Source organism: Panthera leo, chromosome F3 (assembly GCF_018350215.1).
Source record: "Panthera leo isolate Ple1 chromosome F3, P.leo_Ple1_pat1.1, whole genome shotgun sequence".
Lineage (NCBI taxonomy): Eukaryota > Metazoa > Chordata > Mammalia > Carnivora > Felidae > Panthera > Panthera leo.
Window position 1 is genome coordinate 32,597,563 of NC_056696.1, and position 27,043 is coordinate 32,624,605.

Genomic DNA, 27,043 nt, shown 5'->3' on the forward strand with positions numbered 1-27,043 from the left:
GGGGGAGAGAGGGTGAGGAATGAGACACCACGCAAACATAAGCCTTAGGGCAGTGGACGGAGTATGGGAGAGAGTGAACTCCACCCTCGCCTGCCTTTTTCCACGCGGATCGTCCTAAACAGAGGAGACCTCTCTTGATCTTCAGCTCCTGATGGAGAGTCCACACCTTCTCCATGCTAGTCACCTCTCAGTCAGTCGCATGAATGGAGATCCATAACTCAGCCTCCTTCCTTACTTCTCTTTTGCCTGCACATATTGACAGAACTCCTGTTAGGTGCCAGACACTGTGTGACGTGGAGGGAACTCTCCTATTGGGAGTTACACAGCAAACAAGGAAACAAATGATGTAGTTATAGATTATGATTGGCGTTTTGGAGAAATGGGGGTGTGATAAAGAATAATAGGATGAGCACTGGGTGTTGTATGGAAACCAATTTGACGATAAATTTCATATATTGAAAAAAAATTTTTTTAAATGCAAATCTCTCAAAAAGAAAAAAAAAGAATAATAGGGAGTTCCCCGTTTGGATAGGCTGTTCAGGAGGTAACTAATAGTCAATGACCCTAAAGTCATTGGTTAAACTTTGACATGTCTTATACGGTATTTTAAAGTTCCTTAAGTTACGTGTTGTTAAGGTTCAAAATAAAACCTGTGGTTTTTTTTCCTTTTCTGAGCCTAAGTTGTAGAATGCCAAATGGACAACAATTTGGGGAGACAAAGGGAAGCCAACCTGGATGGCCAGACGCCTTCTGGCTGACACTTTCTTCACCACCACTTTCTCTCCCTAGGGAAAGGAGACGTGTTTGGAGATGTGTTCTGGAAGGAAGCCACCCTTGCCCAGTCGTGTGCCAATGTTAGGGCCTTGACCTACTGTGACCTGCATGTGATCAAACGGGATGCCCTGCAGAAAGTGCTAGAATTCTACACAGCCTTTTCCCACTCCTTCTCCCGGAACCTCATTCTCACCTACAACTTGAGGAAGAGGGTAAGCTGGCAGTTTTGGTTTCTTTTCTATCAAGAACAGTCTCTGTGCACTTAAGATAACCACATGGGCGGGAAAAGTCCTTTCGCGGTTTATTTAAGTGGAGCAGTGGTTCTGTGCATGGCTTGCTCTTCAGAGCTTTTGCTATGAAATAAGGGAAACAGGAATGTTGCTAGATTGAAAAGATGGATTAACTTTGCTGCAGAAGGGGTTGGTTCATGTGTCCGTGGGCTTTTCCCCAGCAATATCTAGACCTTCTGGCATTTTGAAAAGATGAGCAAAAAATGAGGTCATTAAGCATAAGAGACTCTTAAAAACTGAGAACAAACTGAGGGTTGATGGAGGGTGGGAGGGTGGGGAGGGTGGGTGATGGGTATTGAGGAGGGCACCTTTTGGGATGAGCACTGGGTGTTGTATGGAAACCAATTTGACCATAAATTTCATATATTGAAAAAAAAAATAAAATTAAATTAAAAAAAAGATGAGGTCATTAGTCAGAAAAGTGACTGACTGGGGCTACTTAATTCAAATAAACTGAACTCTCCTTGGTGACTAGGACTCACTAAATGGTGTGAGGCCATTCGCCAGCTGATAATAATAATTTTTAAAAGCTATGAAGATGATTCAGTTGGGCCCAGAAAATCAGAAAGGTATGGAATCTGATTGCCTAGAGAGTATCTTGTATACACCTGCTGATTTAAGGGTTTGAGAAATGAGCCATTTTAAGACCCAGAGAAGATTTCTGGTCTGAAATGGTTTCTTTCAACCCTCAGATCATCAGGTTCCATCTGCCTCTGTGAGGACTAAACTATTCGTCTTGTACTCTTTAGGTTTTTCATGTCCGACTTTCTTGCACTTCATCTATCTCTTTTAGTTAACAAGGTAGCTCTGACCCATAGAAACCGCCTCTAGGGATTATCATAGGAATCTTTCAACAAATGACCTCATAACCTTTCCTCCAAAACTGTTCCTCTTCTTAAGGTCCTTGCCTCTGTTGACATTGTATCACCCTGGGGTTCCAAGTTAGAAATGCTGGCATCATGGTTGATGCTTCTTCCCAGTCTCCCATGTCTCAGGTTACTCCTCAAATCCTTTGAGTTCCACCTAAGCTCTCAAACCTGGGTCCACACTCTACTTCCATCCTTGGGGCTCTCCCTGAGCTCTTGGGACACAGCACCCGGATGCAGACCTTTCCTGTTTCTGGCACCATGCAACAGGCTCCCGCTTGTATCTGTCCTCGACATGGCACTTCCTCCTTTGGCCGATCGTATGACCTTAAAAACAAATGGGATCATGTCCCTTCCTTTGTAAAGACTTTTTGCCCTCAACCTAACTTTAGGATAATGTCTGTATGCTTCACCATGGCTTGTGTGGCTTTTCACATCTGGCCCTGACTTAACTCCCAAGCCAAAACCTCAGCCACTCTTGCCATGCCCACTGCTACCACCCTGAACACTCCCACCATGAGGACTCTGCACAGCTCTGCAAGCACCACACCCTTCAGAGCCCTGGGCGTCCTCAGCCAGGCATTCTTTTTTCTCCTTCTCTGTGTGACAAGTGCCTACTAACCCTTAAGACTACTGAAATGTTTACTCATTCACTCATCAAACCCAGTACACACCAGCTGAATGAGACTAGACATATAAAGCTGAATAACACTCAGTTCCTCGTTTCCAGGAACCTAAAGTCTAACAGAGAAGATCAACACAGGAAGGATAAATGTAGTACCGGAGGCTAAGTACAAGAAGTATGATTTATATAAGCTATCGTGGGAGCAGTTTGAGCCAAGGCACAGAGAAAGGAATCAGCCTTTTGTCTTTCAAGTTACTTGTACAAGTTCCAAAGGCCTATTACCTGGTTACCCCTAATATATGCTTGTGAGTCCCTGCTCAGAGGCCCAAGAGGGCAAGGCCTGGGTACCTGGGTAGCCCCAGTGCCTAACCCAGTACAGAGGATTAATAAACATTTGGCTTGCCAAGGACAAAGAGATGGAATCTCTCTAGGCCTCAGTTTCCACATCATACAATGTAAGGTTGTGGATTGTTTTTATGGTTCTGTGATTTGAAAGCTGGCCATTTGAATTCTCATCGGGAATGGGCAGTGGTGTTGAAGTGTGCATTCACAGTTCTTATTTGTTTATTTGGGAACGTGGAATGCTTGCTAGTGGTACTTTTAGCCACGTGGATTCTTCTAAAGTCTATTTTTTAAAATTTTTTCCTTCTTTTTATGAGAGGAAGTTGATTATAATCAGCTTTCGGTGCCGCTGATAATATAGGTTGAAAAAAACACAGTTTGGGTTATTTGGAGTAGTAATCATTTTGGAATAATTGTGGATCAAATAAATCTGTCTTATAAAAAAAAAAAAACAAAAACAGCAGTGCCTCCATGGTCAGACTATCTTCATAAGTACAGAATGCTTGACTGCTCTTGCGGAAGGGAAGACTCAAGGGTGGCATTTCAGAAAGGCTGTCATGGAGGAAGATTAGGTGGGGTCTGTATGGACACAAGGAGTAGAGGAAGCATCCAAGCTGTAGAAGATATGAGAAAGATCAGGTGGTCCTTAAGGTATTTAGACATTCCCTTGATACCCCTCAGAGATATTGCAGAGGGCCCTGAGGCATCCAATGGAGAGTCACATTAGTTGACCTTCAAATGTCTTTCCAATCGCAAATGCCTCTGAGTCTGGCACAATTTTAGTGAGGTTCTTTATAAGAAGAGTAGCCATTCTTTTTCTTGGAAAAAAGAGGCTGTCATGTTTTGGTGTTGCCATTGTAATCTCTCATTGTGTCCTTCTGAGAATTAATTCATAGTTACATAGGGCATAGAAGACAAGAACATTACATGCATGAATTATTCTTGTAGCTATTTTTTTTCTGGCAAAGTGAAGTGTATTCTTGTGGCTGTTTCTATCTTGGCAAAATTGAGTGTTATTTGCAAAGATTCCTGAGAACATAGTGCCTTTGACATCTGTTTGGGGAGTTGTTTGGTTCTGTCGACGTCCTCTAGTGCACAGCAAAAACTCTGAGCTGGGAGGTGTGTCAATGGCCATCCAGTATCCCCTCCATTTTCCTACCACCCTCATTTCACAAATATGACCTTTTATAGAAAGGTCACAGAGCTGTGTCAGTAATGAAGGAATTGGAGCCAGAAATGACTTATCGCCCAGGCCTCTTGCTGATAGGCCTCTTGCTGATTCTCACAGCTTCGTGGCCTCCCCTGGCCTCTGCATTCTAAGCCTCGTCCCTTTTTCCCTGAATCCATGTGTGTGAGCACCGCCCAGCTCTCTGCACTGCTGTTGGGACCCAATTCAGGAAGGGACATGTCACCTTCCTCTATTTCCTCCAAAGACGCCTGAGTCATAGGCAAGGATGAAAGGCACGACCCTGAAGCCAATCCTGCATTTTGACCTTTGGATTTCCTTGCCTATGGGCACTGAGCCAGATGAGACCTGGGTCTGTGTCCTACCTCTGCCACTTAGTGCTTCTGCAAGTCATAAGTGCTTCCTCAACTGTAAAATGAGGATGATGAGAAGTTCTACCTCGTAGGATAATTGTGAGGATTAAATAAGATAATACCGGCAAAGCTCACACACAGGATCTCACACAGTACAGGCTCAGTTACATTGTGGGTTATTATTTTGTTTTACCCACTTGACACCCTACTTCACTCTACTCTTTATTATCTTGTGCCTTTTGGAAAATAAAAAGAAGGAAGCTTGGGGTGCCTGGGTGGCTCAGTTGGTTAAGCGTCCAACTCTTGGTCTTGGCTCAGGTCATGATCTCGTGGTTCATAGGATCGAGCCCCATATCAGGCTCTGTGCTGACAGTTCAGAGCCTGCTTAGGATTCTGTCTCTCTCTCTCTCTCTCTGCCCCTCCCCTACTTGTACTCTCTCTCTCTCTCTCTCAAAATAAATAAACTTAAAAAAAAAAGAAGGCAGCTCTTCTGCCTTTGCTTATATAGGGTACTCACTCTGCAGAATGTTCTGTGGGGCAGGTGTTATTCCAGGGTTCTCTGTACCTCCTGCAGCTGCTCTGGAATGCTGACATGGTGCTTGGCTCCTGCCAGTAGAGAGGTCAGCATTCCCTCACTATTTTCGCCAGTTTCATTCATGGAGGGAAAAATTAGGCCATTCTGACATCTTAAGTCAGCCAGGGAGTCAGGATTTTTCCAAGAGGAAAGCACAGCATCCTTGTTTCCTCTAAGGGAGGTTGCATGTGGTTGTCCATGAAAAGAAGGGGAGGAAGAGCCTTCCTCCTCCCAGACCCTTGGCACTCTGGGGTGAAGGCTCTCCGGGAATTTTCCTCAAGGCCCCGAGTGGTCTTTTTTCTGCAATCAGAGCTTTGCACAATACTAGTAGTAACATTATTACCCACTCCTGATATTGTGCAAGCTGCAAGTTAAGTCCCAAAGTTGGTATGTGTTTCATGTCTGTTTATTAAATCCTCAGAATAACGCCATGACATTATAGTATCAGTCCCGTTTCTCCAGGGAATAAACTAGGGCCCTGTGGCCCTGTGGAGAAGAGAATCACTTCTCCAAGGTCACCCAGCCAGTAGGTGGCAGGTTCCAAACTCTGCACGTGCTCCTGCTGCTAAGCAGCATCGCATCGTCCTGTGCAGCTTCTCCCATGCTGGCATTCTTTGGCTTCTGCTTTCTCCCAGTTCACTGACCTTTCAGGGGTGGAACAGAGTGTCTCCAAAGTATCTTCACTATCGCCCAGCACACTCAGAAATCTGTACAGTAAATCCCAGTCTGGGGACACAAGATGTTCCCCCCAACAGAGTGACAGCCACACCACAGCCGGGGTGTGTGGGAGGCATAGCACACCTCCCTTTGGTTAAACAGCAGGCTACGCAGGCCATGATATTAGTAACTTACGAAACAGAGCACCCACTTTGGGGCTAGGGACCTAGGTTTGAATCCTGGTTTTGGCTACTGACCAGCTGTGTGCTCTTGTGAAAGTTCCTAAACTATTCTAGGCTCATCTGTAAAAAGAGTCTAATAAAAGTCTCTCCTAATTAGGTTTATTGAGAAGATCACATGCATTACAACCAAACAGTGACATAGTACCTGTAGGAACTGCTCAATACCAATTTATACCTTCTCCTTCCTGCAGCCCATTTTTTCTCTCTGTCTTCGGTCTCAGAAGTTCTGAGTTCATGCTTTGCTCCCCTTTGTTTATAACCAGACCCTTTGTTTAATTAGTGTCTCACTTGGGCTCTACTGTCCTTTCAACCTGGGATGAGGGTTCCTTTCCCAGGTGCTAGCTAGGAGATTGGGTCTTCCTGCTCATCATTAGGACAGTAGAGAAAATGTCTCACAATTAAATGATGTATTGTAGACAAGCAATTAGGTAATTAACAGCATTCTGTGCACGGGATAATTGGCATGTAGGTAATTGGTAGGGTGGTTCTCATTCTCTGTGTGTGGGGCTTTATTTTTAAAGCCAATGTTGTTGTGGTTTTGAGTATGTTTTGTGTAGCGTTTGCCTATGATAATTTGTTCCAAGATAGATTTTTCTTAGCTTGATAAGGTCCCAACCTAGTGAGTTTGGAAGGAGCTGAGACTGTAGTTACTGGTGGCTTCAAAACAGGGGCCTACTAATAATGCCTGTTTTCTAAAACTGAGGTTGCCATAGTGAACTATCTTGAATACTATATGTACTTTTCAACACCCCCTCCCCCCCCCCCCCCCCCCACACACACACAACACCTCGTAACCAAAGGGCATTTTATTCTGGAGCGGAGAAGGTGAAAGCATTGGAGGCTTGGAAAAAGAGCTCTGCTCAGAACTGGTGTTGGAAAGCCTCTGTTTTCTTTCTGCACAAATTCTTGTAGAAGGTGATAAGATGGAAAGATCAAAAGGCCAGGTGCTTGGAAATATATCCCCTTTCCCACTGAATCATCACAGCCTAAGTTTTAAAAATGATCTCTACATAGCCCATATATATATATTTTTTGTCATTCTTCCATAGTGAGGGCTTCTGTGGAATAAAAATCATCCATTAGACTGTCAAGCTATAAAGATAATAAAATCAGGGTTTTGGAATCAGGGTTGGGGAAGGGATAGGTCATGTGAGTGGTAAGACCACAATTCTTTCAGGAAAACAACATAAAAATCAAAGCCAAGTCCCTTTTCCCTCAAGAGGATCAGGGGATGATGTTAGGGACCTATGTAGACTTCCATGGATCCTTAGGCATTCTCCCTAGTGCTCCCAAAACACATAGCAGACCCCCATCATGATCCCTGGGGTGTGGGAGAAAATGAAAATGCTCCATGCTTTGTTATGAATCAGCTTGAAATGCAGCTGGTTTGGGTATATGCGGCCATTTCCAAGGAAGCAATAAAGTTCTGGAGTGAATGTGATCTTTGAAGCTAGATCACTGTATCTGGGCTCAGCCACTTGCTAGCTGGGGGTAAGGGTGCAGGAGGAGATTGAACAACTACAGCTATTCCTGTTTTGTGGATTCATACTATCTACCCCAAAAGGTAGCTTTGGGAAAGATAATCGTGGGCCACCCACAGTGCCTTACACATAGCAAGTACACAGTCAAGTTACTTTCCTTCCATTATCCATGGGAATGAGGGTAGCAGAGTGAAGAAGGAGAGCAGGAGTCCTAATAGTGTGGCTCATAGAATAAGCATATGGAGGCAATAGAGAGTGATGGTTACAGATGTGGACTCTAGAGTCAGAGTTCTTGGGTTCAAGTCTTGGCTCTCCTTAGTGACCTTGGGCCAGTAACCCAACCTCCCTGGGCCTCAATTCATTCATTTATAAAACAGGAATAATAGTAGTACCTTAGAAGGGTACTTTGTCATAGCAAGATCTCAGTGTATGTGTTGCTCTCACTATTGTTATTGTTGAGCTTAGCTTTTCTGGAAATGAAGAGATGCCATCAAGTGCTAAAAGTTTTAAAAGGGGAGTAGGGGCTGAAATTTAACACCTAGAAATCTCCCAGACAGATGATTTCAAGATCTGTGCCTAGACCTCTCAGGTAGTACCAAAGGAACAAGTGATTCATCAGTGAGCTTTGGTAAAGAATGGCTCCGTTGGACTCATCACAGATCCTGACTTCCTCCTGTGACAGAATGGATAGAGGGAATGGTAGAGTCTAATGTGGAGAAGGTGCTGGGGGAGGGAAGTCGTAACTTATCTTAAGCCTTATCAATCCTGATGCACTATTACATAGTGTGTTTACCACAAGTTAAAAAAAAAAAAAAAAGATCTGTCCAAGTTCAGAGAACCATAAGGCCAATGCAGTCCTTTGGAGAGTAATGTACCTGCCTAATATTTTCTTAGAAACATGTGATTGACTTGTAATAAATAGGGGAGTACTAATGAGTCCCAGATTGTGGGTTCAGTCCCCAGGTGAGCAAGCTGGCTTCCTGAGGTCTCAGATGCTTGGTCTAGCATTTTGCACATTTATTTGCCCCCTGAACAGTTTTTGAATTCCACCTGCAAATTTCTACTATCTACTATAATATACCTATTAACATCTGTCAGAGCTGGTATTTTACAGAACATCTCTTGGAAACAGGGACTAGATTGTCTTTAATGTCTCTTCTGTTTTACATGGTCGGTGACTTGTAGAATAGACAGGACTTGTCTGGGAAACATCAAGAAGCCAAAGAGAACTCCAGCACAGTGGGAATCCTGGTCCCTCGGTCCTCAGTGAAATCCCAAGCAGAGATTGTGGGCAGACTCTACCAGCTTTCTGAACATCCCCTGAACTCAGCTTTCCCCCTTCACCTCTCAGGGGCCCAGTGGCTCATCCATTTCCAGTGTGCAGTCAGCCTTGTTGGCAAAGAGCAGTTTGTCCTTGGTTTGGCAGTGCACGTGCTAATAAAAGGCTGCCGACAGATGTTTTCTCCCTGGCTTCACTAGTCCCTTATTGGCCCAGTCAAACTTCATGTTCTGACCCCATCTGCCATGTTTCTGTGCTTCCTTGTTCCCATTTAAGTCCTCCTTCCACTCTTAAAAATTTGCGCTTTGGCTTTGAACGTGTTCTTATACATCTTGCCAGTGAGTCATGGAGGTTTTTATTCTAGCCTGTGCTTTTAGTAAGTGGAGAGTTAGGATTTCAACCCAGGTGACCTGTCATAATAATAACTACCTTCTAAGATGTTAGATTAATGGAAGCAAATGTTAGTTCAGCCCCTCCCCCCCAAGGGGGCTTTGAACACCTGCATTAGGAGCTCACACACAAAATCTAATCCAGTCCAGATGTCCATGTGGATGGTTTCTGGTATAATGTGTGTCTCAGACCCACCCAATTTTGGTGCTTCTCATTGCAAACTTTGCTGGTTGCAATTTACTTGTTACTAGTATCACTTACTGATTTGTCCTTCCTATATTTAATTTAGGCTTCTAGAGTGAAATTCTAAATCCACAATGGGGCCCTGACTCCATATAGCTTCTCTTTAATCTCTCTAGGGTAGGTGAGACCCCCCCCCCCCCCCCCCCCCCGTCTTTTGATCCAGTAAGTATCAGTCACCTTCTCTTTGTAGGTCTTATCATGCTTCCAATTAACTGTTCGCTGTAGGTCTTCCTTTGCAGTCTAGAAGCTCTGTAAGGGCTAGACCTTGTCTGCCTGATTTACCTCTCTTTCCTGATTAGCTCTCTTAGAGCTTGGTACAAAGCAAGAATTCAATAATTAAATGAATGAATGAACGAATGAGTGGACCAAACAACTATCCATCCAAGCAACAAATGATCATAAAAGTACACCAGCCGATATTGGGCATGTGCCCCCTTCTTGTTATATTGTTGTTTTTATTTTAATGTTTATTTCTTTTTGAGAGAGAGACAGACAAACAGAGAATGAGCAGGGGAGGGGCAGAGAGAGAGGGAAACACAGAATGTGAAGCAGCTCTAGGCTCCTAGCTGTCAGCACAGAGCCGGCGCAGGGCTTGAACGCATGAACTGTGAGATCATGGCTTGAGCTTAAGTCAGATGCTTAACCAGCTGAGCCACCCAGGCGCCCCAGTTTAAGTTTTTAAAGCCTTGACTATGAGATAGTTTAGAGATCTCTCCTTCTGTCTGTCTCTGAAACTTTGCCCATATATCCCATCTCATCCCTCTCCCATTTTCTCTTTCCCAGGCCCTGAGTATCGAGGTATCTCAGCTTCTACAGGTACCACTGATGCCAGCATAAGATAATAATAATCACCCCCATTTATTGAGTGTCTCCCAGGCCACCTATGCACTAATGCATTTGTAGGCATTATCTCATTAAGATGCTGAGGAAACTGAGGCTCAATTAGGTTAAATAATTTTCCATGGATCCAGTAAGCTAAATGGAGCTGGAATTTGAGCCCAAGTCTGGCAATCACCAAGACCATATTCTTGCTTTTGTGCCCCTCCTGAAAATGGAGACCCCAGCTCACTAATCTGGGGTTAGCACTCCCCAGAGGAAGCAGAGCCTTGTGAAGCAAGTTTAAGTCCATCATGAGAAGCCAGAGGAATGACCTTCAGCTCTGGGTGCCAGCTTGACTGGAGCTGTGGACCTGGGCAGGCCCCTGAAGATCAGGCCAAGGCCAAACTCATCCAGGGCTGCAGAGAGGCCTTAACAGCAGAATGGGTATAGGGTAGCAATGAGTCTAAGGCCCTTTCTAGCCCAGAAGTAGTTAGCAAGGGCTGTGAGGAGGAGATTTTGAGATGGGTATTGATCAGGGGTGGGGGGCGGGTAGAATTTACCTGACTGGGAGAGAAATATTGTCCTTTGCGGATACCCCTGTGCCTCATTGTGGACAGGGCACAGATGGTCAGTTAAATGGCTGATACTTAATCAGGAAGGTGTCTGTGGAGAACAGTGAATCTGAGTTACTAATCGGTAATAATCTGAGAAGAGAGGGCCTCCTGAGGGAATCCACTGGCCAGTTTCCCCACTCCCCAGGTTTTTTTCTTGCTCATTCCCCACCTGGTTTTGAGGACTCCTGAAGGGAATTGTTCCAGACTCACAGGGTACGGCAGCTTCAGCATCAGGGTTTGACTTTTCTGGAGGTGCCTAGAGACCCCAGGGAAAAGTGGACCAACACAGGGGACATGATGCTTTCAGGGGCCCGAGTGAGCTTGACATCTCTTCCATGCACTTCCCACCACACCTGCTGATGTTATAGGAGCCTGGCAGCCCCTCAGACCTCTCACTTTTCAGGCTTTAAAATCCACCTGACTGTCCCCGGGCGGCCTGTAGTAGCAAAAGCCAGCAGATTTTCCACGACAGGTTTAATTTTTAAAAAGCCCCTTGCTACAGGCAGCATGTGGAAGATGGTGCCTTATCCCTCAGAGATCAATTTGCAGACAGCTCCTGCATTCTGCTGCATTTCCCAGCGCACTTGTTGCAAATGCTTAAACCAGACATGAAAACAGCCTCTGGTTCACAGGGTATGAATTTCTAAAAGAGGATACTTGTTCATATTATGGCGCCTAAAATCCTGCCCTGCTTAGGCTGGAGCACATCACACATTTGGCACTTCCTGGAGGTGTGGCGTGAGAGTGTGTCCTAACCCTGTTGGACCTCTGTAATCATCTGGATGAACAGAGAAGTGAAGCTCGGTCCCAGTGACTAGAAGCAGGGTGAGGACTTCCCCAGGCATGGGACAAATCCAATGGCAGGTGGCAGGGGGTGGAAGAATAACATGGAAAAGGAACAGAACACCTGTGAGCATAAGAAATGGCATCGGATACTAAAAATCCTCAGTGGTGGATGTTCACTGGACTTGTGACCATTTTGCAATGTATACAAATATCGAATCATTGTATCATACACCTAAAACTAAGAGAATGCTGTGTGTCGATTATATTTCAATTAGCCTGACAAAGCATGTACATTACTGAGGATTCTGCAGCCAGCAGCATGCCGCGCAGTAAAGCGGCCAACTTTCCTTCCCTAAAGTCCCTCGCTCAAGCACAGGGAGGAATCCTGCCATGGGAATTTGATTTCACTTGATTTCATAACAGACAATAAATGATTATATAAGGCTCAGGTGGCGGGAAGGGTGCTGCCTTTCTCCGATCTCTTCCCTGTTTGGTTTACGCTTAGCTCCAGGGAGGACTCTGGAAATCTGTTCCAGGTGAAACTACTTTCTCTTGCCCTAGGACAGCAAGGAGCTGGGGAAAGAACGGGGCTCAGGGAAAGAAAGGGGACTGAGAAGTCAAGGTGTAAAGGATGCCTGTGACTGGAGAATTTCAGGAGGATGAGTAGATTTTGCCAATAGTATTCATCCAAGAGAGGAACCTGGCACCTGCTCGGCGTTGCTGAACTTTGCCTGGGGAGGCGCATGCCTTTGCTAACCCCAGACTGAGTTGGGCTGGAAGAAAATCCCAGGGAAGAGCTTGTCTGCCAAATCCAGCTTTCCCAATCCTTCCGCCCCGGGGCCAGATGAATGTAGCTGCAGAGCGGCTTTGTTTCTCTATTAGGCCGCATGTTGAGGCAGCTGGGAAGGTGCCAGGATTTTCATCCTGGGCTTTCTGCTTAAGCTCTTCCTAATTCTACTCTGACATTTCTCTCAGGTTAGAACCTGAACAGGGATGCCTTTGGCTCAAGGGCTCAAGGCTTGCTGACTAGCGCTGGAGGCAGCTCCTAATTACCTGCAGTTACAAGCGACACAACTCCTTGGAATCTGTAACCAACCATTTCCAGCAGCCCCAGCTTCCCTGATGGAAGAGTTGCATCCCGCAGCCTGTGCAGGGCGGCACCCCCTGTGTTCCGTACTTCTTCCTTCTCTCTCTCCCACTGTTGGTGACTGCTCCGTGGGCTCAGGGGTCCCACAGGAGGCCGGAGCATGAGAGGTGTGCCTTGGTCACTGCCCAGGCTCTGGCTACCGTCTCCTTCTGCAGAGCTAGGCACTGTTTGCCTGTGTGCGTGCACACCCCTCATGCACCCTTGGCCGGAAGTTTTCAGGCTTCTCAATGGACTGGTCTGTCTGCCAGCAGTGCTGCTGCTGCTGGTGTGTGTGTGTGTGTGTGTGTGTGTGCGCGTGCGCGCGCACGTGCTTGCACACACGATTTCCTCCCATCAGTGATTAGTCCTAAACGAGGCTGGATAATACACCAACACTTGCTGGATCTGATCACCCCCAGCAGCCTGTTCCTCTACCAGCTGTGGTTGCGGGGTCAGCTCAGCTTAGCCACGGAAGTTTTTTTAGGTTTTTTTTTTTCCTTTGGGGTAGAGGTAAAGATTAGCCTGACATTTGTAAGTTTGAAAACCCTGTAAAATGCCATGTGCAGTCAGTTGTTATTTGTCCACATGTGTACTTTGTAGAAGGTAAATGCCCCCATTTGGGGCCACGGACTGGAGCCCTAAATCCTTAGTAATTATAGTGGGCAGAGCACATGGGGGGAGGGGGACAGGAGAATAGAAACTGTACATGCTGTGTACTCTGAGTGCAGGGCCTTTGGGGCCAGGGACCTTTCATGGCATTTACAAATGATTCATGGCTACAACCCCCACAGGGAGTTTACTATAGGTTATTTAGGATCCTGAGGCTTTGGTTCAGGACACAAAAGATACTCCTTCATGGAAGCAGTGGGAAGCAGTACATCAAAGGCCCCAGCCCAGAGCTTGGGAACAAATGTTCGGGGTAGATGCTAATTCTTCCCCTCAGTGAGGCCAAGAGCAGCCCCCTTGGGAAGCCTGGCTTCTGCCTCTCCTAGGCTGCCATGGTGTCGAGATTCCAAGTTTCAATTGTTGTTGACCTAGCTTCCACTTTGTTTGCATGCCCTTCCTATTGTCTGCGTGTGTCCGGTATGGTACAGGAGTCTGATTTTCCTTGTCAGTCTTGAGCTTGCCAAGGAAAATAAAACCATCAGGTTGGAAGCTTCTAGAGAGTGGCACTGTGGCGTCCCATCCACCTTCTGACACACTAGCCGGGCTTCCCCAAGTGTATTACTTCCCCGTGGCTGCCATCATGCATGACCACACACTGGGTAGCCGAAAACAACAGAAATTGACTCTCTCACACTTCTGGAGGCCAGAGGTCCAAAGGTGAGATGTCAGCAGGGCTTTCCCTCGGAAAGCTCCAGGGGAGAATCCTTCCTTGCTTCTCCCAGCTTCTGGTGGCTCCAGGCACTTGCTGGCTTGTGGAAACCTAACTCTAGTCTCTGCCTCTGTATGCAGACGGCCTTCATCCCTTGCCTCTGTGTGTCCAATCAACATTTCCTTTTTCTTATAAAGATACTGGTTGTTGGATTCGGGGCCTGCTCTAATTCTAGGACAGTCTCATCTCCAGATCCTTAAATTAATTACATCTGCAAAGAAGACATGTAAATATCTATTTCCAAATAAGGTCACATTTACAGGTACTGGGATTTAGGACTTGGACATTTTGTTGTGGGGGGGGATGCAGTTTAAGTCATGACACCACCCTTTTCCTCCCCTCCTTCCCTCTCTTCTTCCTCTTCCTCCCCCTCCCCTGCTCCCCTTTTTTCCTCTCCCTCCTTTTCCTCCTCCTCCTTCTCCTCCTTCTCCTCCTTCTCCTCCTCCTCCTCCTCCTCCTCCTCGGGTCCCTTCCCAGAACAGGAATTTTTTTCTTATGAAGAATATTCTTGTGCAAGCTGTGTTCCTTCTCCTGGATGGTTCTTGGAATAAGGTTCAAGTATTTGGTTCATCCTAGTTCCCTTAAATCTTAGAGTAAAATATTTTCCTTTGCTTTTCTCATGAGTAGTCTACTTAGAACCCAGTGGAACTCTGCTCCAAAGAGAGATTGACAAGACACACAAAGCACCAGGCTCTCAGAAAAGAGGTTTGTGTTAGACGTTAGAGAGAACTTCCTGCTGGCAGAGGTTGTGAGATGTTGGTAAGTAATACCCACGGCAGATGGTTACGAACAACCTTTTGTTGACCTTCCAGCTCTGATCTCTCAGATTCTCATTCTGAAAACCTTTGATGGTCCCTTACAGCCTCAGAACAAAGTCCAGGGATCTTGTGTCAACCCATACTTCCCGCTGCAAATTGCACCTTCATGCTGTTGTCTGATGCCCAGCTGCACCGGCAGTCACAGCACGTGCCATGTACTTAGTTCCATGTACATCCTCTCGCATGGAGCGCCCCTCACCCTACCTCACCTCCTCCCACTGATCCCAATCCAGCTGTCAAAACAGGATCCAGATTCTACTTTTCCCACTCAAAGCCTCCTTCAGTCTACTTCCAGCTAGAATCTTTCTCTTCCCTTATTTGTCTTTCCAGGGTATTTTGTTTGGTCCTTTAGAGGAGGTATCATTCATGTATGATTGAGCACATATCTGATGTTTCCTGTGGATTTGGGGGCCTTACTCCTATTTTTATTCCTTGCATTCCTCCATGCAGTGCCTGGCACATAGTAGATGATAATTTAATCTCCTAGAGTAACAACTCAGTTGCTACTCACCTGCCTTTGCACTTCAAGTCCAGAAGTGGGGATTCCAGCCCTGGGTTTTCAGATAGGCTGTCCTTCACTGCTGTCTCCAGCAGGCATCCCCAGGTCAGGCTGCTGTCCCAGTGGCCCACACCCACTGCACCACGGTGACAGGCTATCCCAATTTGTATGGAACTTTCCTGGTTTCGGCATCTAATGCTCTACATTCTGAGAAACTCATCAGTCCTGGACAAACTGGTTATCCGACTCCACACTCAGTCTCTACTGGCTCTTGCTGAAAGTTCCTAAGAATTGATTGTAAGTCTGGTTCCATCTTTCTGCAGTCATTTGTTGTAAAACCACTTCACTGCTTTCTTCACCTGTAGGTGGGCATCTGGCCCTGGCCGTGCACAGCCCTTCTGAAGCTGTCCCCGAGACAGTATCATAAATGTGACTTCTGAACTTTCCACCCAGCTCTTAGGCATCCTGGTCTGGTCTCCTCCACACCAGCCCAAATTCTAACTCAATCCATGTAGCTGACCCTTCCAGGTAACCTTTCTCCCCTCACTCCTCCTCCCAACTCTGTGCCTTTCTCATATCAAAGAGGGCCTCAGAGGATTGGAGCCCAAACCAAACCCTCCCCTCTGTAGAACCACAGCTCAAAGATGCCTCCTCTATGAAGCCCTCCTTAGGAAACTCTTCCCCACCAGCTCATCACCACTCCATCCTTCTTCCTCTAGGGGCTCCTAAGTGATTGAATGGATCATGACCTCTTGGGGGGAAGTGCCTGGTGCCCTGAACCAGTGTTGGGACCTCAGTTCCACCCCGAGTTTCCTGTAAGGTCAAGTTCTTAACCTCAGTTTCATTAATTGTATAATGAGAAAGTTAAGTAAGCTCTAGTATTTTTACCAGCCTTACCGAATTTGGATTCCAAGGGTATCTGCTCTCCCTCTATGCTCTGGAGAGCCTCAAGTACAAATGTCTTAAGCAAGACAGCAGTGGAAGGAGGCTTCTGGAATCTCCTCTCCAATTGGTACATTCCCTCCTCCAGGCCCTGCTTGACTTATAATTCCCATCTTTATCCTTTGACTCCCCAGGATAATCCCATCCTGGCCCAGCTGTGAGTAGGACAAAAAAGCCACCACCTACAGCTTAAGAGATCTTAAGGTACAATTAGAAGACTGATTCCTTTACCATGACTTGGCTTACAGAACTCAAGATTTGAGAGGAGAGGTTAAATTCCTGAGCCTTGTCCTGGGCTCAGTTTCCACCAGACCCACAGCTATGTCTCCCTCTCTGTGCCCAGGATGAACTTGTCAGGACCTATGTGTCACTTCCCTTGGATGTTTTCAGTGTAGCTAAGTCTATTGAAAAAATGGACTGGGTGAACCTTGGGTTTCGAACTCTCTAACTTGTGCACATCTTTGTGTGTGTGAGCACCTACTTTTAACGTTGCACCCCACTTTACCTTCAACAAGGCATTGTCACATATTTTATTTCAACTGATCCTTGCTACAACTTCTTGAAGTTCATACTATTATTACTCCTGTTTTCAATGTGGGGAACCTGAGATTCAGAGAAGTAAAATGTAGGATGTGTGGCAAAACTAGAACTTAAACTCGTATCATCCAACTCCACATCCCACATCCTTTCCACTAGCCCACTTGCCTGTGTGCACCTGCAGTGAGATAGTGAACAGCCTTGGATCTCCCCAAACTCCTGTTCTCCCTGAGAACATTCCACTGACAGAGGCAGGTGGCCAAGGGACCTACCTCATCCTTGGGCTTAGTTCTATAAACTAGTGTCTTCCACCCAAATCATCTCTTTGGTCTTGTTAAAATGCAAATTCTAATTCAGGGCTGGCGGGGGGAGTCAACATTTAGCATTTCTAACACAGCCCCAGGTGACACTGGTGAGATACAGGAGGCCATCAGGAACCAACATGCCACGTTCCTGAGTGCAGACACAGCCTCAGTTGATGGCACTTTGAGGAGCACACTTGAGCAGGGCTGTAAATAGGTGGACAGGAACAGGGAATCTCTATCTCTCCAGGCCAGTCTCCAGGAGTCCACTGTTCTTCCCCAGTGACATAGGCCATGGAGAGGCCCAAGAATGCTGATCATGGAATAAGAGAACCTAAATACCCACCCCTCCCCTCCACCCCCATGGAATCTGTCTGCACTCAGGAACGTGGCATGTTGGTTCCTGATGGCCTCCTGTATCTCACACATGATGTGTCAGCCTGGGACCTGGCCTTCATGCCCTTGAAGCTGTGGTCCCTTGGCAGAGTGAAATCAGCTTTGTCCCGGAGTGGACCCAAGGCACGTTGTAGCATGACACCTGCCTTGCACTGTGTTATACCAGATGGATGGCTCTCAAGTCTGATAACCATAGTTTCTCAGCTGACATATACAGTCTAGAAAAGGTCTTTTCAGCTACTTTCAGGAGCAAATGGACATCTGGAAATAGAGTTTTAAATATACCAAATACCAGTATTTCCAGGTTTAAAAAGCAAAGCATAATATTTTAATCCTGGATGCCCTAGAAAATCAAGGCAACATAAGGCACCCATAAAGCATTTCCTCACAGAGACCTTCCCTGACCCTGATGCTTCCTGATTCAAGTTAGTTCTCACATCCGTTTTTACTCAAAGCGCTTTTTCCCCCTCATATCACTTAAACGATTGATAATATTAAGTATACAGTCTTTGACTGGTATTTGCTTCTCAGAGTAGTTTTGTCTTTTGCTATATCCCCAGTAATTAATGCTACCTGTGTCTTTGAGGATGGGTCCCCTGATCTTTACCTCTCAGGCACTAGGCAGTGGTTTTCAGGGTGTGGTCCCTGGTTAGAAAGACAAATTCACGGCCTCACTCTAGACCTATTGACTTAGAATCTGGAGATAAGCTCAGAAACCTGTATTTCATCATGCCCCGCTGGTCATCCTAATGCCCCCTAAATCTGGAGAACCATTGCATTAGGGTTTGGGACAAGTTCTACAGTATCACACAGCATGGGTTCTGGTGCAGCCTTACAGCAGACGGTCAGTAAGAGAAGAGTGACACGGGCTCCTCGGACCTTCTCATCACCTCACAGAGAGGTGCTGGGGCCCATTTGAGGTCTGCATTCCAGTGGAGGGACCCTCACCCCTTGCCCAACTTCCCCCTTATAGTGTGAGACAGCAAGCTGGTAGAGAGGGGATGCAGAAAGGTTTTGGCATGGGCATGCTGGATCTGGGGAGCTCACTGGTTACAGGAGTACTCTTGGAAAGCTAGCTTCCTGGACTCGGAGAGCCCTGAGTCCAGGAGAAGCTGTAGACCCCACCACCCCCAACAGAGTGGAAGCCCCAGGCCCTGGGAAACAGACCTTGGATGTAATCCCTCCCAGGAGAGAAGCAGTCCAGCCAGCTCACTGCCCTGAAAATGCAGAGTGATATCCCAGGGTCTCTGTGGGACAGCTCTCCTTCCAACCCTGGCACTTAGTAGGCACTGGATGTTTTAGGGGTGAATGAGTAGGATCATTTCCAATTCTGAGGCTGATTCTGCTTTTCTGAGGTTTGGGTTGGTCACCAGCAGACTGGTAGCTTCTCAAATACCCAATCAGTCATGATATCTCTTGATGGGCTGGCCAGAAGCTGCATTAGCCCGTTTTGTCGCCATACCTAAAAACAGGTGCTTGTGCTGGACTTCCAGATTCCTCACTCCCATGCGGTCAGCCTGGCTTTGTGAGAATGCTCAAGGGCTCCTCAGCTCCCCTCTCCAGCTGTAACCAGCACCCCCAGGCTTCCAGGCCAACTCAGGACAGTAGAGAGACTCAGTCTGTCTGTCCCAGGGCCACCCAGGCAGATGCAGTAGCGGGGACTATTTCTTTCTACCCGAATGGAAGAGCTGACTAGAGACCTGGCCCTCAGAGCTTTCTCTGAGGCATCCTGACCCTCCTGGGAAGATTGATCTTGCCTTGTTCCTGCCATCCACCCAAGGAGCCTCTCTCCAGGGCACTTTGATTGACTTTCATTGTTTAATTAGCCGCCTCTGAACAGCTCAGGGAAGCAATTACACAGCACCTTCCAGACACCCGCAGAAAATGAAATGATGGGGGCTTTCTTGTTGGGCAGGTCCCCAGCCCCAGGCTCTCATCTCTTTCTTCTGCTCTCCATGCCTTTTGCTTTGGCCAGAAGCTCACGTTTCTCCCCCATCTTTTGTGAAGTAATCTCTTTATTACATGAATCCTTTACAACCGACCCTCTTCCTTTACTCTTAATTTCTGCTCAGTGCCTTAATCTCCATCCTCTTTCTTGATTTCCTCCCTGCTGCCATGCATTTTCTGGACTTGTAAATAATGCCACTGACAAAGCTTTGAAGTACTTTTGTAGTATTTGCCACCCCTGAAAACACACACACACACACACACACACACACACACACACACACACACACCCATGCCACGAACTGAGCTTCCTTCATCTGTTTTCATAACTTGAACCTCTCAGGTACCTTATTCCTCCTCTCACTTTGCATTAGGCTCCCACAGCTTGTTAAATCTGTTCCCAGGTATGATTACCTTCCAGACAGCTTCTCCATGATCCTTCCTGCAGAGATGAGAGCTGGGAGGTTGGGGGCAGTAGGGACATAGTCAGGGCCCCGAACCACAATGCTCTTACTCAAACCCAGCCCTGTCCTGCAAGCCCCACTGTGTGCCCAGTGCTGTGCCAGGAAAAGTGCAAGGGATGGAGCATCTGAGTGCTGCTTCCTCCAGCCCACATGAGATCGAGGGCTCTGGAATTCTCAAACGGGATCTCACTCATTCTGCATCTGCTGTGCCCCAGCATGGTTCTCCTGGAGACTTAGAGAAGCCATGGGTACTAGAGCATCAGGAATTCTAGTCTAATGGAGGGAATTCTTTTATGACAACTCTCTTTGGCCAAAGGTCACCTTGAGCCAGTAGTCTCCTTTTGCTAAGATTTATTCCAGTCAAATTCCTAGGAATAGAATGATTGATTCCTTCCGAATTCATGGTGACTAGATTTGATCCATTGTCATTTGCTCCATTGTTTTTGGTTTTCCCAGACTTCCCATGACCCAACGTGGTGCTTCTGAGAAAGCCTGCATTTGTGCAAAGACATCCCCTCCTGCCCTCGGCTCCAACAGGTGACTTCCTGACTCATCCCTGGCTGCTCACCCAGTTGTCTCCCTTCCAGGAGTTATGGGAGCACTATCTCTAATCAATTTACTTCAGGCAAATTAAGCAAGACCTTGCCTTCCAGGAATCCTGTCCACTCCTTTTAATCTAGCTGCATTCTTCAGCCCACCCCCAGGACATTTCCTTTATGCAGTTCTTTAGAATATTCCCACATGGGTATCAAGTTAATTAATGCATAATGTCACTACAGGGATCAGCAAGTCCCCTGGGCTGTCCCTTACGGATGGCAGGAGGTTGACTTTTTCCACATGGTACCTAAGGCTGGTCCTGGGCACTGAGCACAGTGGCTGTCTGTGCAGTTTGGGATGCACAATCCATATAGGGTTGTCTGTGAAGTCTTCCCATCCTCCTTATGACTGCTTCCTTGCAGTGGAGCTTGGGTAGAACCATTGCTCACATGCAGCTTGGTGTCAATATCCCAGGGCTGGGAGCCCCAGGAAAAAAACGTGTCTTCACTTCTTCATTTCTTCCTGGCCTCTCTTTTGCAGCTGTAGTGTTTTCAGTGTCCTTATTCCTTCCTCTTTTTTGCGCCTCCCTCCTGTACAAGCAGAAGGACCAAGGAACTAGACTGCCGAGGAAGAGTTGGGTTGGCCTGGGTCCTTCTGCATTCTTCTTGCCTTTTGGGATTTTTCCTACACCGTGTATATAGAGCGTGTCATATTTGCTAGCATGTTTCAGGTTAGTGATACAAACTCATTTATCCTATTGGTGGTAAACTCTACATTTACAGAAGCCAAAATGAAGAGGAAGTTTGGTAATATTCCATTATTTTGTATGTCTTCATTATCGTGGATCATGTAGTGACGTGATTCAGAAAACCCTCATGGTCACACTCAACAACACATGTGCCAGCCATTTGAAGGATCCCAGTGACCAGTTTACCAAAGCCTGAAATGGACCGGTTTAAATGAGCATGTGTCCCCTTGGGTGAAAGTTATTTGCCCTTTTAGAGATGATTTTCTATGAGGGGCAAGCAAGTACCTTGGTCACTTGTTGAGCAATGATTGAAGGGATTGCCTTCAAGTTTAGTTTCAGTGCCAAGCTTACCTTTCCCCTGTCTTAGCCCGAGTATGCTGAGTGTGTTTTGGTTCTAACTAACCTGAGTTTGGTTTTTCAGAAGGTTCTTTAATAAAGAAAAATATTTTTAATCATAAAATTTAATCAGAAGCTTTGTCTCAAAGCAGGGAGAAAGGAAAATTAGGCCACTACCCTAAAGAGAAGACTGTTTCAAATCCACCTAATTAAGCCCCAACAGGTAAATAACAAAGGGCAAAGGAAGTAAGACAGTGGCAGCCTGTAAGTAAAATTCTAAAGCCTTTTCAGAGGAGAACAGCTTCTGGCAGAGTGTAGGACTGAGGATCTAGAATAAAAGGAGAGAAAATACACCCAGAAATAACAGAATTGGGTAATCGGAGGAGAAAGCAGCACTAGATGTGAGAAGCCTCCTAGCATGGCTAACATTTCATCAGTTCTAAATCTAGTCACCATTCTTAGAAGGTAAAAGTCTGTTTTTAAAAAGATAGGAGGGAATGGAAAGAGCTTTATCAGAAGTTGATTTGCGATTCTATTTGAAGAATATATTTGAATATAATTAGAAGAAGACAGGGTGGGGTATTCTTTTCAGAGACGGTATTTCCTGGTGTGGTGGGGAACACTGAATGTATTGACGGAAATAAGTGGGTCACACTTCATTGTCTTGTTCATCTTTATCTATCTGTGCTCTCCTTCCTTGTGCACCCTTCTCTCGATTGCATCAAGTCCCTCCCTTCCTTCCAATCCCTGGGTAGGTCTCAATTTTGCCAGGAAGCTCTACTCTCCTTACTTAGTTCTTATCACTCTAGCTGGGTTGAGGGTGCCCTCAGAGGTCCTTCCTCTTCTGGGTCACAAAGGAACACTCTGTCCAGGGTGCTGATTGACTGTCTGTCCTGCAGTTAAGGTGACTTGTAAACTTCCAGATATCTTGGACTGAAAATTCATTTTGGCTAAAGCCCTGTGGCCAATGCCCAAACAAAACTACAAACATTTTTATTTAGGGAGTTGACAAGGGCTGCCAGTAGCACTCTGCCAGACTGTTAAGGAGGTTTTTTTTTTCTTAACAGTCTTTTTTTTGAAAGTGTATTTATTTATTTTGAGAGGGGGTGGGGCAGAGAGAGAGGGAGAGAAAAAGAATCCCAAGCAGGCTCTGTGCTGTTTGTGCAGAGTTCAATGTGGGGCTTGAACTCACAACCGTGAGATCATGACCTGAACTGAAATCAAGAGCCAGACATTCAACCGACTGAGCCATCCAGGTGCCCCAATTAAGGAGTTTTATCAACATTTCTTTTTCTCTATCCCTGCTGGTCTCCTTTCAGTGAAAACAGGCCTGGCGATGTCAGAGAAACTGGGTAGCACCAACCCAGCAGACATATCTCATGGTAGATTTGGGTCTGCCAGATTGTCATGATCTCTGAGGATTTTTTGTGACCAGCAATGGTCTTTCAAAAGCAAGAATGCCGTCTGGTGGGGGCCTCCAGCTATTGCGTGGAGGGCTGTCTTATTCTGGCAACTATGATTAAGGATAAAGGGTTCAGTTCTAGATGCCGTGTAGGAAGATGGCTGACCCTATTACTCTAGCCCTTGCCAGGACATAAAGCGAGCATTTTTGAGCATACGAATGGCCAGTCTCTGAATTCTATGTTCTTTCTTTGGCAATCAAGCTCTAAATTCTGGACTCTTTTCACACAATTTCCCTCTTCAAATTCTTGGGCTTCCATTTCCTTTTCAGTAAAATGAGAATTAACCCACATTTTGGAGCTGTAAGAAATATGGGAGCCCGTCAGTAGTATTTTTGGTAGGGGAGTGATATCTTAGAGCAAGAGGAGTTCTTTGAATGTCAGTAGTAAGACAGCTAGACTGACCAGTCCTCTCATAGAGCATCTCACACTTCTGCTGAGGGGCTGGGGAACCAAGAAAGAGAGAGTACAAGGATTGGGAAAGTAGATGGTCTATCAATTAGAGTTACTGTTTCAGGCAGCAGAAAGTGACATTGGCTAATCTGAGAAAAAGAGAGTTTGTTGGAAGGAGGTAGAATAGCTTACAGGTCTTGCTGAAGAATTGAGCTGAGAGAAAATAAGATCCAGGACAGGAGAGACTGCTGGCAAGACTGTCAGGACATCACTGCTGGATGGATTCATTCCAGTTGGTTTTTCTCTCTTCCCATTCTTCAGGATTCACAGACCCAGGAGATAAAGTCCTGTAGTCCTATCTTGGATCATAGGCCCAGCTTTAGCTAGATTTCTTCATGGTTAAAAATATGTAAGTGTCTCTGATGTGTCAGGCTGTGTTGTATATCAGGGATACATCAGTGAACAAAGTTGCTGTCTTCATGGGTCACTTGATGTAGAGTGGTCAGAGAAGCCTTCACAGACTAGAAAACATTTGAGCAAAAACTCAAATTATGTGAGGGGAATAGGCTGTGTGGATATCTGGGAAAGAGGGTCCACACAGAAGAAACAACAAATGCAAAGGCCTTGAGGCATACAAAAGAAAGCAAAGAGGCCAATATTGTTGGGGAAGAGTCAGTGAGGGGAATGTGGTGGGAGATATTAGAGAGGTTGAGGTAGGGGACTCACCCTGTAAGACAGTATGTGGATGTTAACTCTTACTTGGAGTAAGTAAAGTGGAACCATCAGAGAATTTTGAGCAGGAGAGCAATGTTCTCTTAGATTTTGAAAGACTGATCTGGTAGCTATATTGAGAACAGAGTGGAGCACAGCAAGGGTGGGTGCAGGGGGATCAGTTCAGAAAACACTGTAATAATCTAGATAAGGAATAACGGTGACAGAGAGTGGAGGTGTGGGGGAGGTGGTCGGATACCATGACAGAGCTTCCTGTGGGAGTATAAGAGAGAGTGGAAGATGATTATAAGGTCTTTGGCCTGACTGACTGGAAGGATGGAGTTGTTCCTAAGTTGATGAAGACTTTTAGAGGATCAGGTGTGAGGAATATGTGTGGGTGGGGCAGGCTGGGATCAGGAATTCAGACTCAGATCCTGGGCTGTATAAATTTGGGAGTCATCAGTGTGTGTGTGTGTGTGTGTGTGTGTGTGTGTGTGTGTGTGTGTGGTCAGTATCCTGGACCTGTGTACTCTGCCAGTGGAGAGAAAATGGTATAGTTTGACTCATAGGCAAGTAAAAACCCTGTTCCCATTGTGGTCAGCATATAGAAACCTTTTGGCGGCCCTCTTGTCTTGCAGCACTGGGTTGAGGACTGACTAGCAGACTTTTATAGATGGGATCCCTGCCCTCTGGGGCATGACAGTCCTTTTTTACAGGCTCTAGTGCTGAGCATGTATATCTTCCATCTTCCTTTGCACCCATCACCCCCTCCCAGCATTATAAACACCCCCCAACACAGCCACATACACACATTTATTCAGCAAACATTTGTTGAATGTCCAATGTATGGAAAAGATAGCAGAGATGAAGTGTCACTCCCCAAGGAGCTGGACTTCTGAAAGATGAGATGGACAAAGGACAAATGATGGAGATAGTGCATGATAAGTGCTGCCTTGGGGATGCACACTAGGCCCATGGAGGCAGGAAGGGGTTGAGAAGTCTCGCAGACCAGATGCTGCCTTCTGCCAGATCCCATCACATGAGGGAGAGTTCACTGGCGGAATGTGAGGCTGTGTGGTGGGCCTTCCACAGTGGTCAGCATGCCCCAGTCCTGAGGTGAGAAAGAGCATGGGAAGTGTGGTGACTCTAGATCATTCCAGACGAAATGGAGTCTGAGGCCTGAGTGACTGGAAGGAAGAAGCAGAAAATGAGGCTAGAGAGTTAGGTGGTGGCCACTTGCAGAGGGCCTTGTAGCCTTGAGGAGCCTCCAGAGAGGTGTGAGCAGGGGGAGGATAGCATCATTTTTTAATTAAATAGGAGGAGGAGAAATATTAATGTTAATATTAATAGTGGCATTTCTTGAGTGCCCAGCATGGAGCATTTCACATTTATTATTTCCTTTAATCCTTTAAACAACTTTGTGGAGTAGGTACCATTAAGGCTTTAAATGGGCACCCTCTCCAGTTCCTAAGAAGCCCCATGAGCAGATTGGCCATCACAGAGTCCAGGCCTATGGCTCTCACTGTGCTCTGCTGCCACAGGGCTTGGCATCTGCCCACAATGTTTTGATGGCAGGAGAGAAGGCTGAGCCACCTGGGAAGGTCCTTGTCTGCTTCCTGGAGTGTCCACTGTACCCAGAAATTTAGGGGGTGATTATGAAAGAATAAAAGCAGGTGTTTTGTGGAGTAGAATACAATGCAGTTACTGTAAGATAAATGTAAGACTTAAGGAAAGAAATGTTGCATTTTTTAATAGGCCTTTTTGGGGGCTTCTGTTTTTTCCTCTTGCTCCCTGCCCCTTCTGGAACATTTTGGTGGGAATTCTTAAGAAGCACAGTACCCTAGTGTTCTGACCCCCAAAGAAGAAACAGCTTCTAGTGAGGTCTCTGCAGGGGGTGGGGGGGTGCTGCTTGAGAGTAGTTAGGACTGGCTGAGGAGTAGGGGATCCTATCTAAAGGGGCTCAGCAGGATATCCTCACATGTAATCAGTTACTGTGACTCTCCCCGGTTCATCTGCTTTGTAAGTTCATCATCCTTTGGAATTGGGTGCGGGATATATGACAGCTACATAAATTTGGAGTTTGTTTGAAGTCTGCTTCCTTTGCACAAGATTTCAGAAACTTGCCTAGTAGCACCGTGCACCGAGCCATCTGAGCTAGGATTGATTTATCTCCTCTAGGGGAGCTGAGCGTGACTTCAGAAATGTGAGAAATGGAAAGACTAGTTGGAGATATTTCAGACATTAACTTTTGGAGATGAAAGGTAAAAGACTACTTAGGACCTGACCCTGCACAGGACAGAATAAAGTACCAGCTGAGACTTGTCCTCTAATCTCTCCTTCTTTGTTGTATACTGCAAATGAATTTGATCTCCCATCCCAGCCTCTCCCTTTACGGCCCTGCCTAAATCTGCTCTCCTCAGAAGAATCTGTGTCTCTTCCCTTGACTGTCAGTCATCAAGGTCTTTCTCTAAGCCAACAACGTTTAAAATTTCAGGACTACCCTGGTCTTTGCCTGCAGCTGGTATGACTTATGCTTCTCAAAGAGCAGTGCAGTTTCAATAACCAGAGTGATGTCCTGAATTTGCTCAAAGGAAAACATAAATGTTAACACAGGACCTTGTCAATTAATTTTCAATGGTGTGATGGCTTTGTGACAGGCTGGTATGGAAAGTAATTGAGGTGAAGGTGCTTCGTCAGGGTTCTCAGATCCCCTACTTCACCTGCACATAAACAGAGAGGCGTTGTGCTGCTCTGTAGCCACTTGGCATAGTCTAGATTGATCCTCAGGGGAAACTCCAACCTTAGCCCAAATCCCATGAGCTTTACTTCCTCTTTCTCAAGTCAGAACATTTTCTAAACTTAAGCTCATTTGACTGGAGCTCCACTTAGAAAATGTTTACTTGCTTTGCACGGCTTTCTGAGAAGGGAAAG

General features: G+C 46.1%; 1 protein-coding gene across 2 annotated transcripts in view; it reads left to right on the top strand.

Moving 5' to 3' along the window:
- Window positions 1-27,043, top strand: part of KCNH1 (potassium voltage-gated channel subfamily H member 1) — a 462,687-nt gene that overhangs the window by 381,117 nt on the left and 54,527 nt on the right. For both annotated transcript variants that reach the window (XM_042926295.1, XM_042926297.1), the window contains one exon: window positions 790-986. In XM_042926295.1, coding sequence (XP_042782229.1) covers window positions 790-986 — 197 coding nt within the window. The remainder of the gene's footprint in view (window positions 1-789; window positions 987-27,043) is intronic.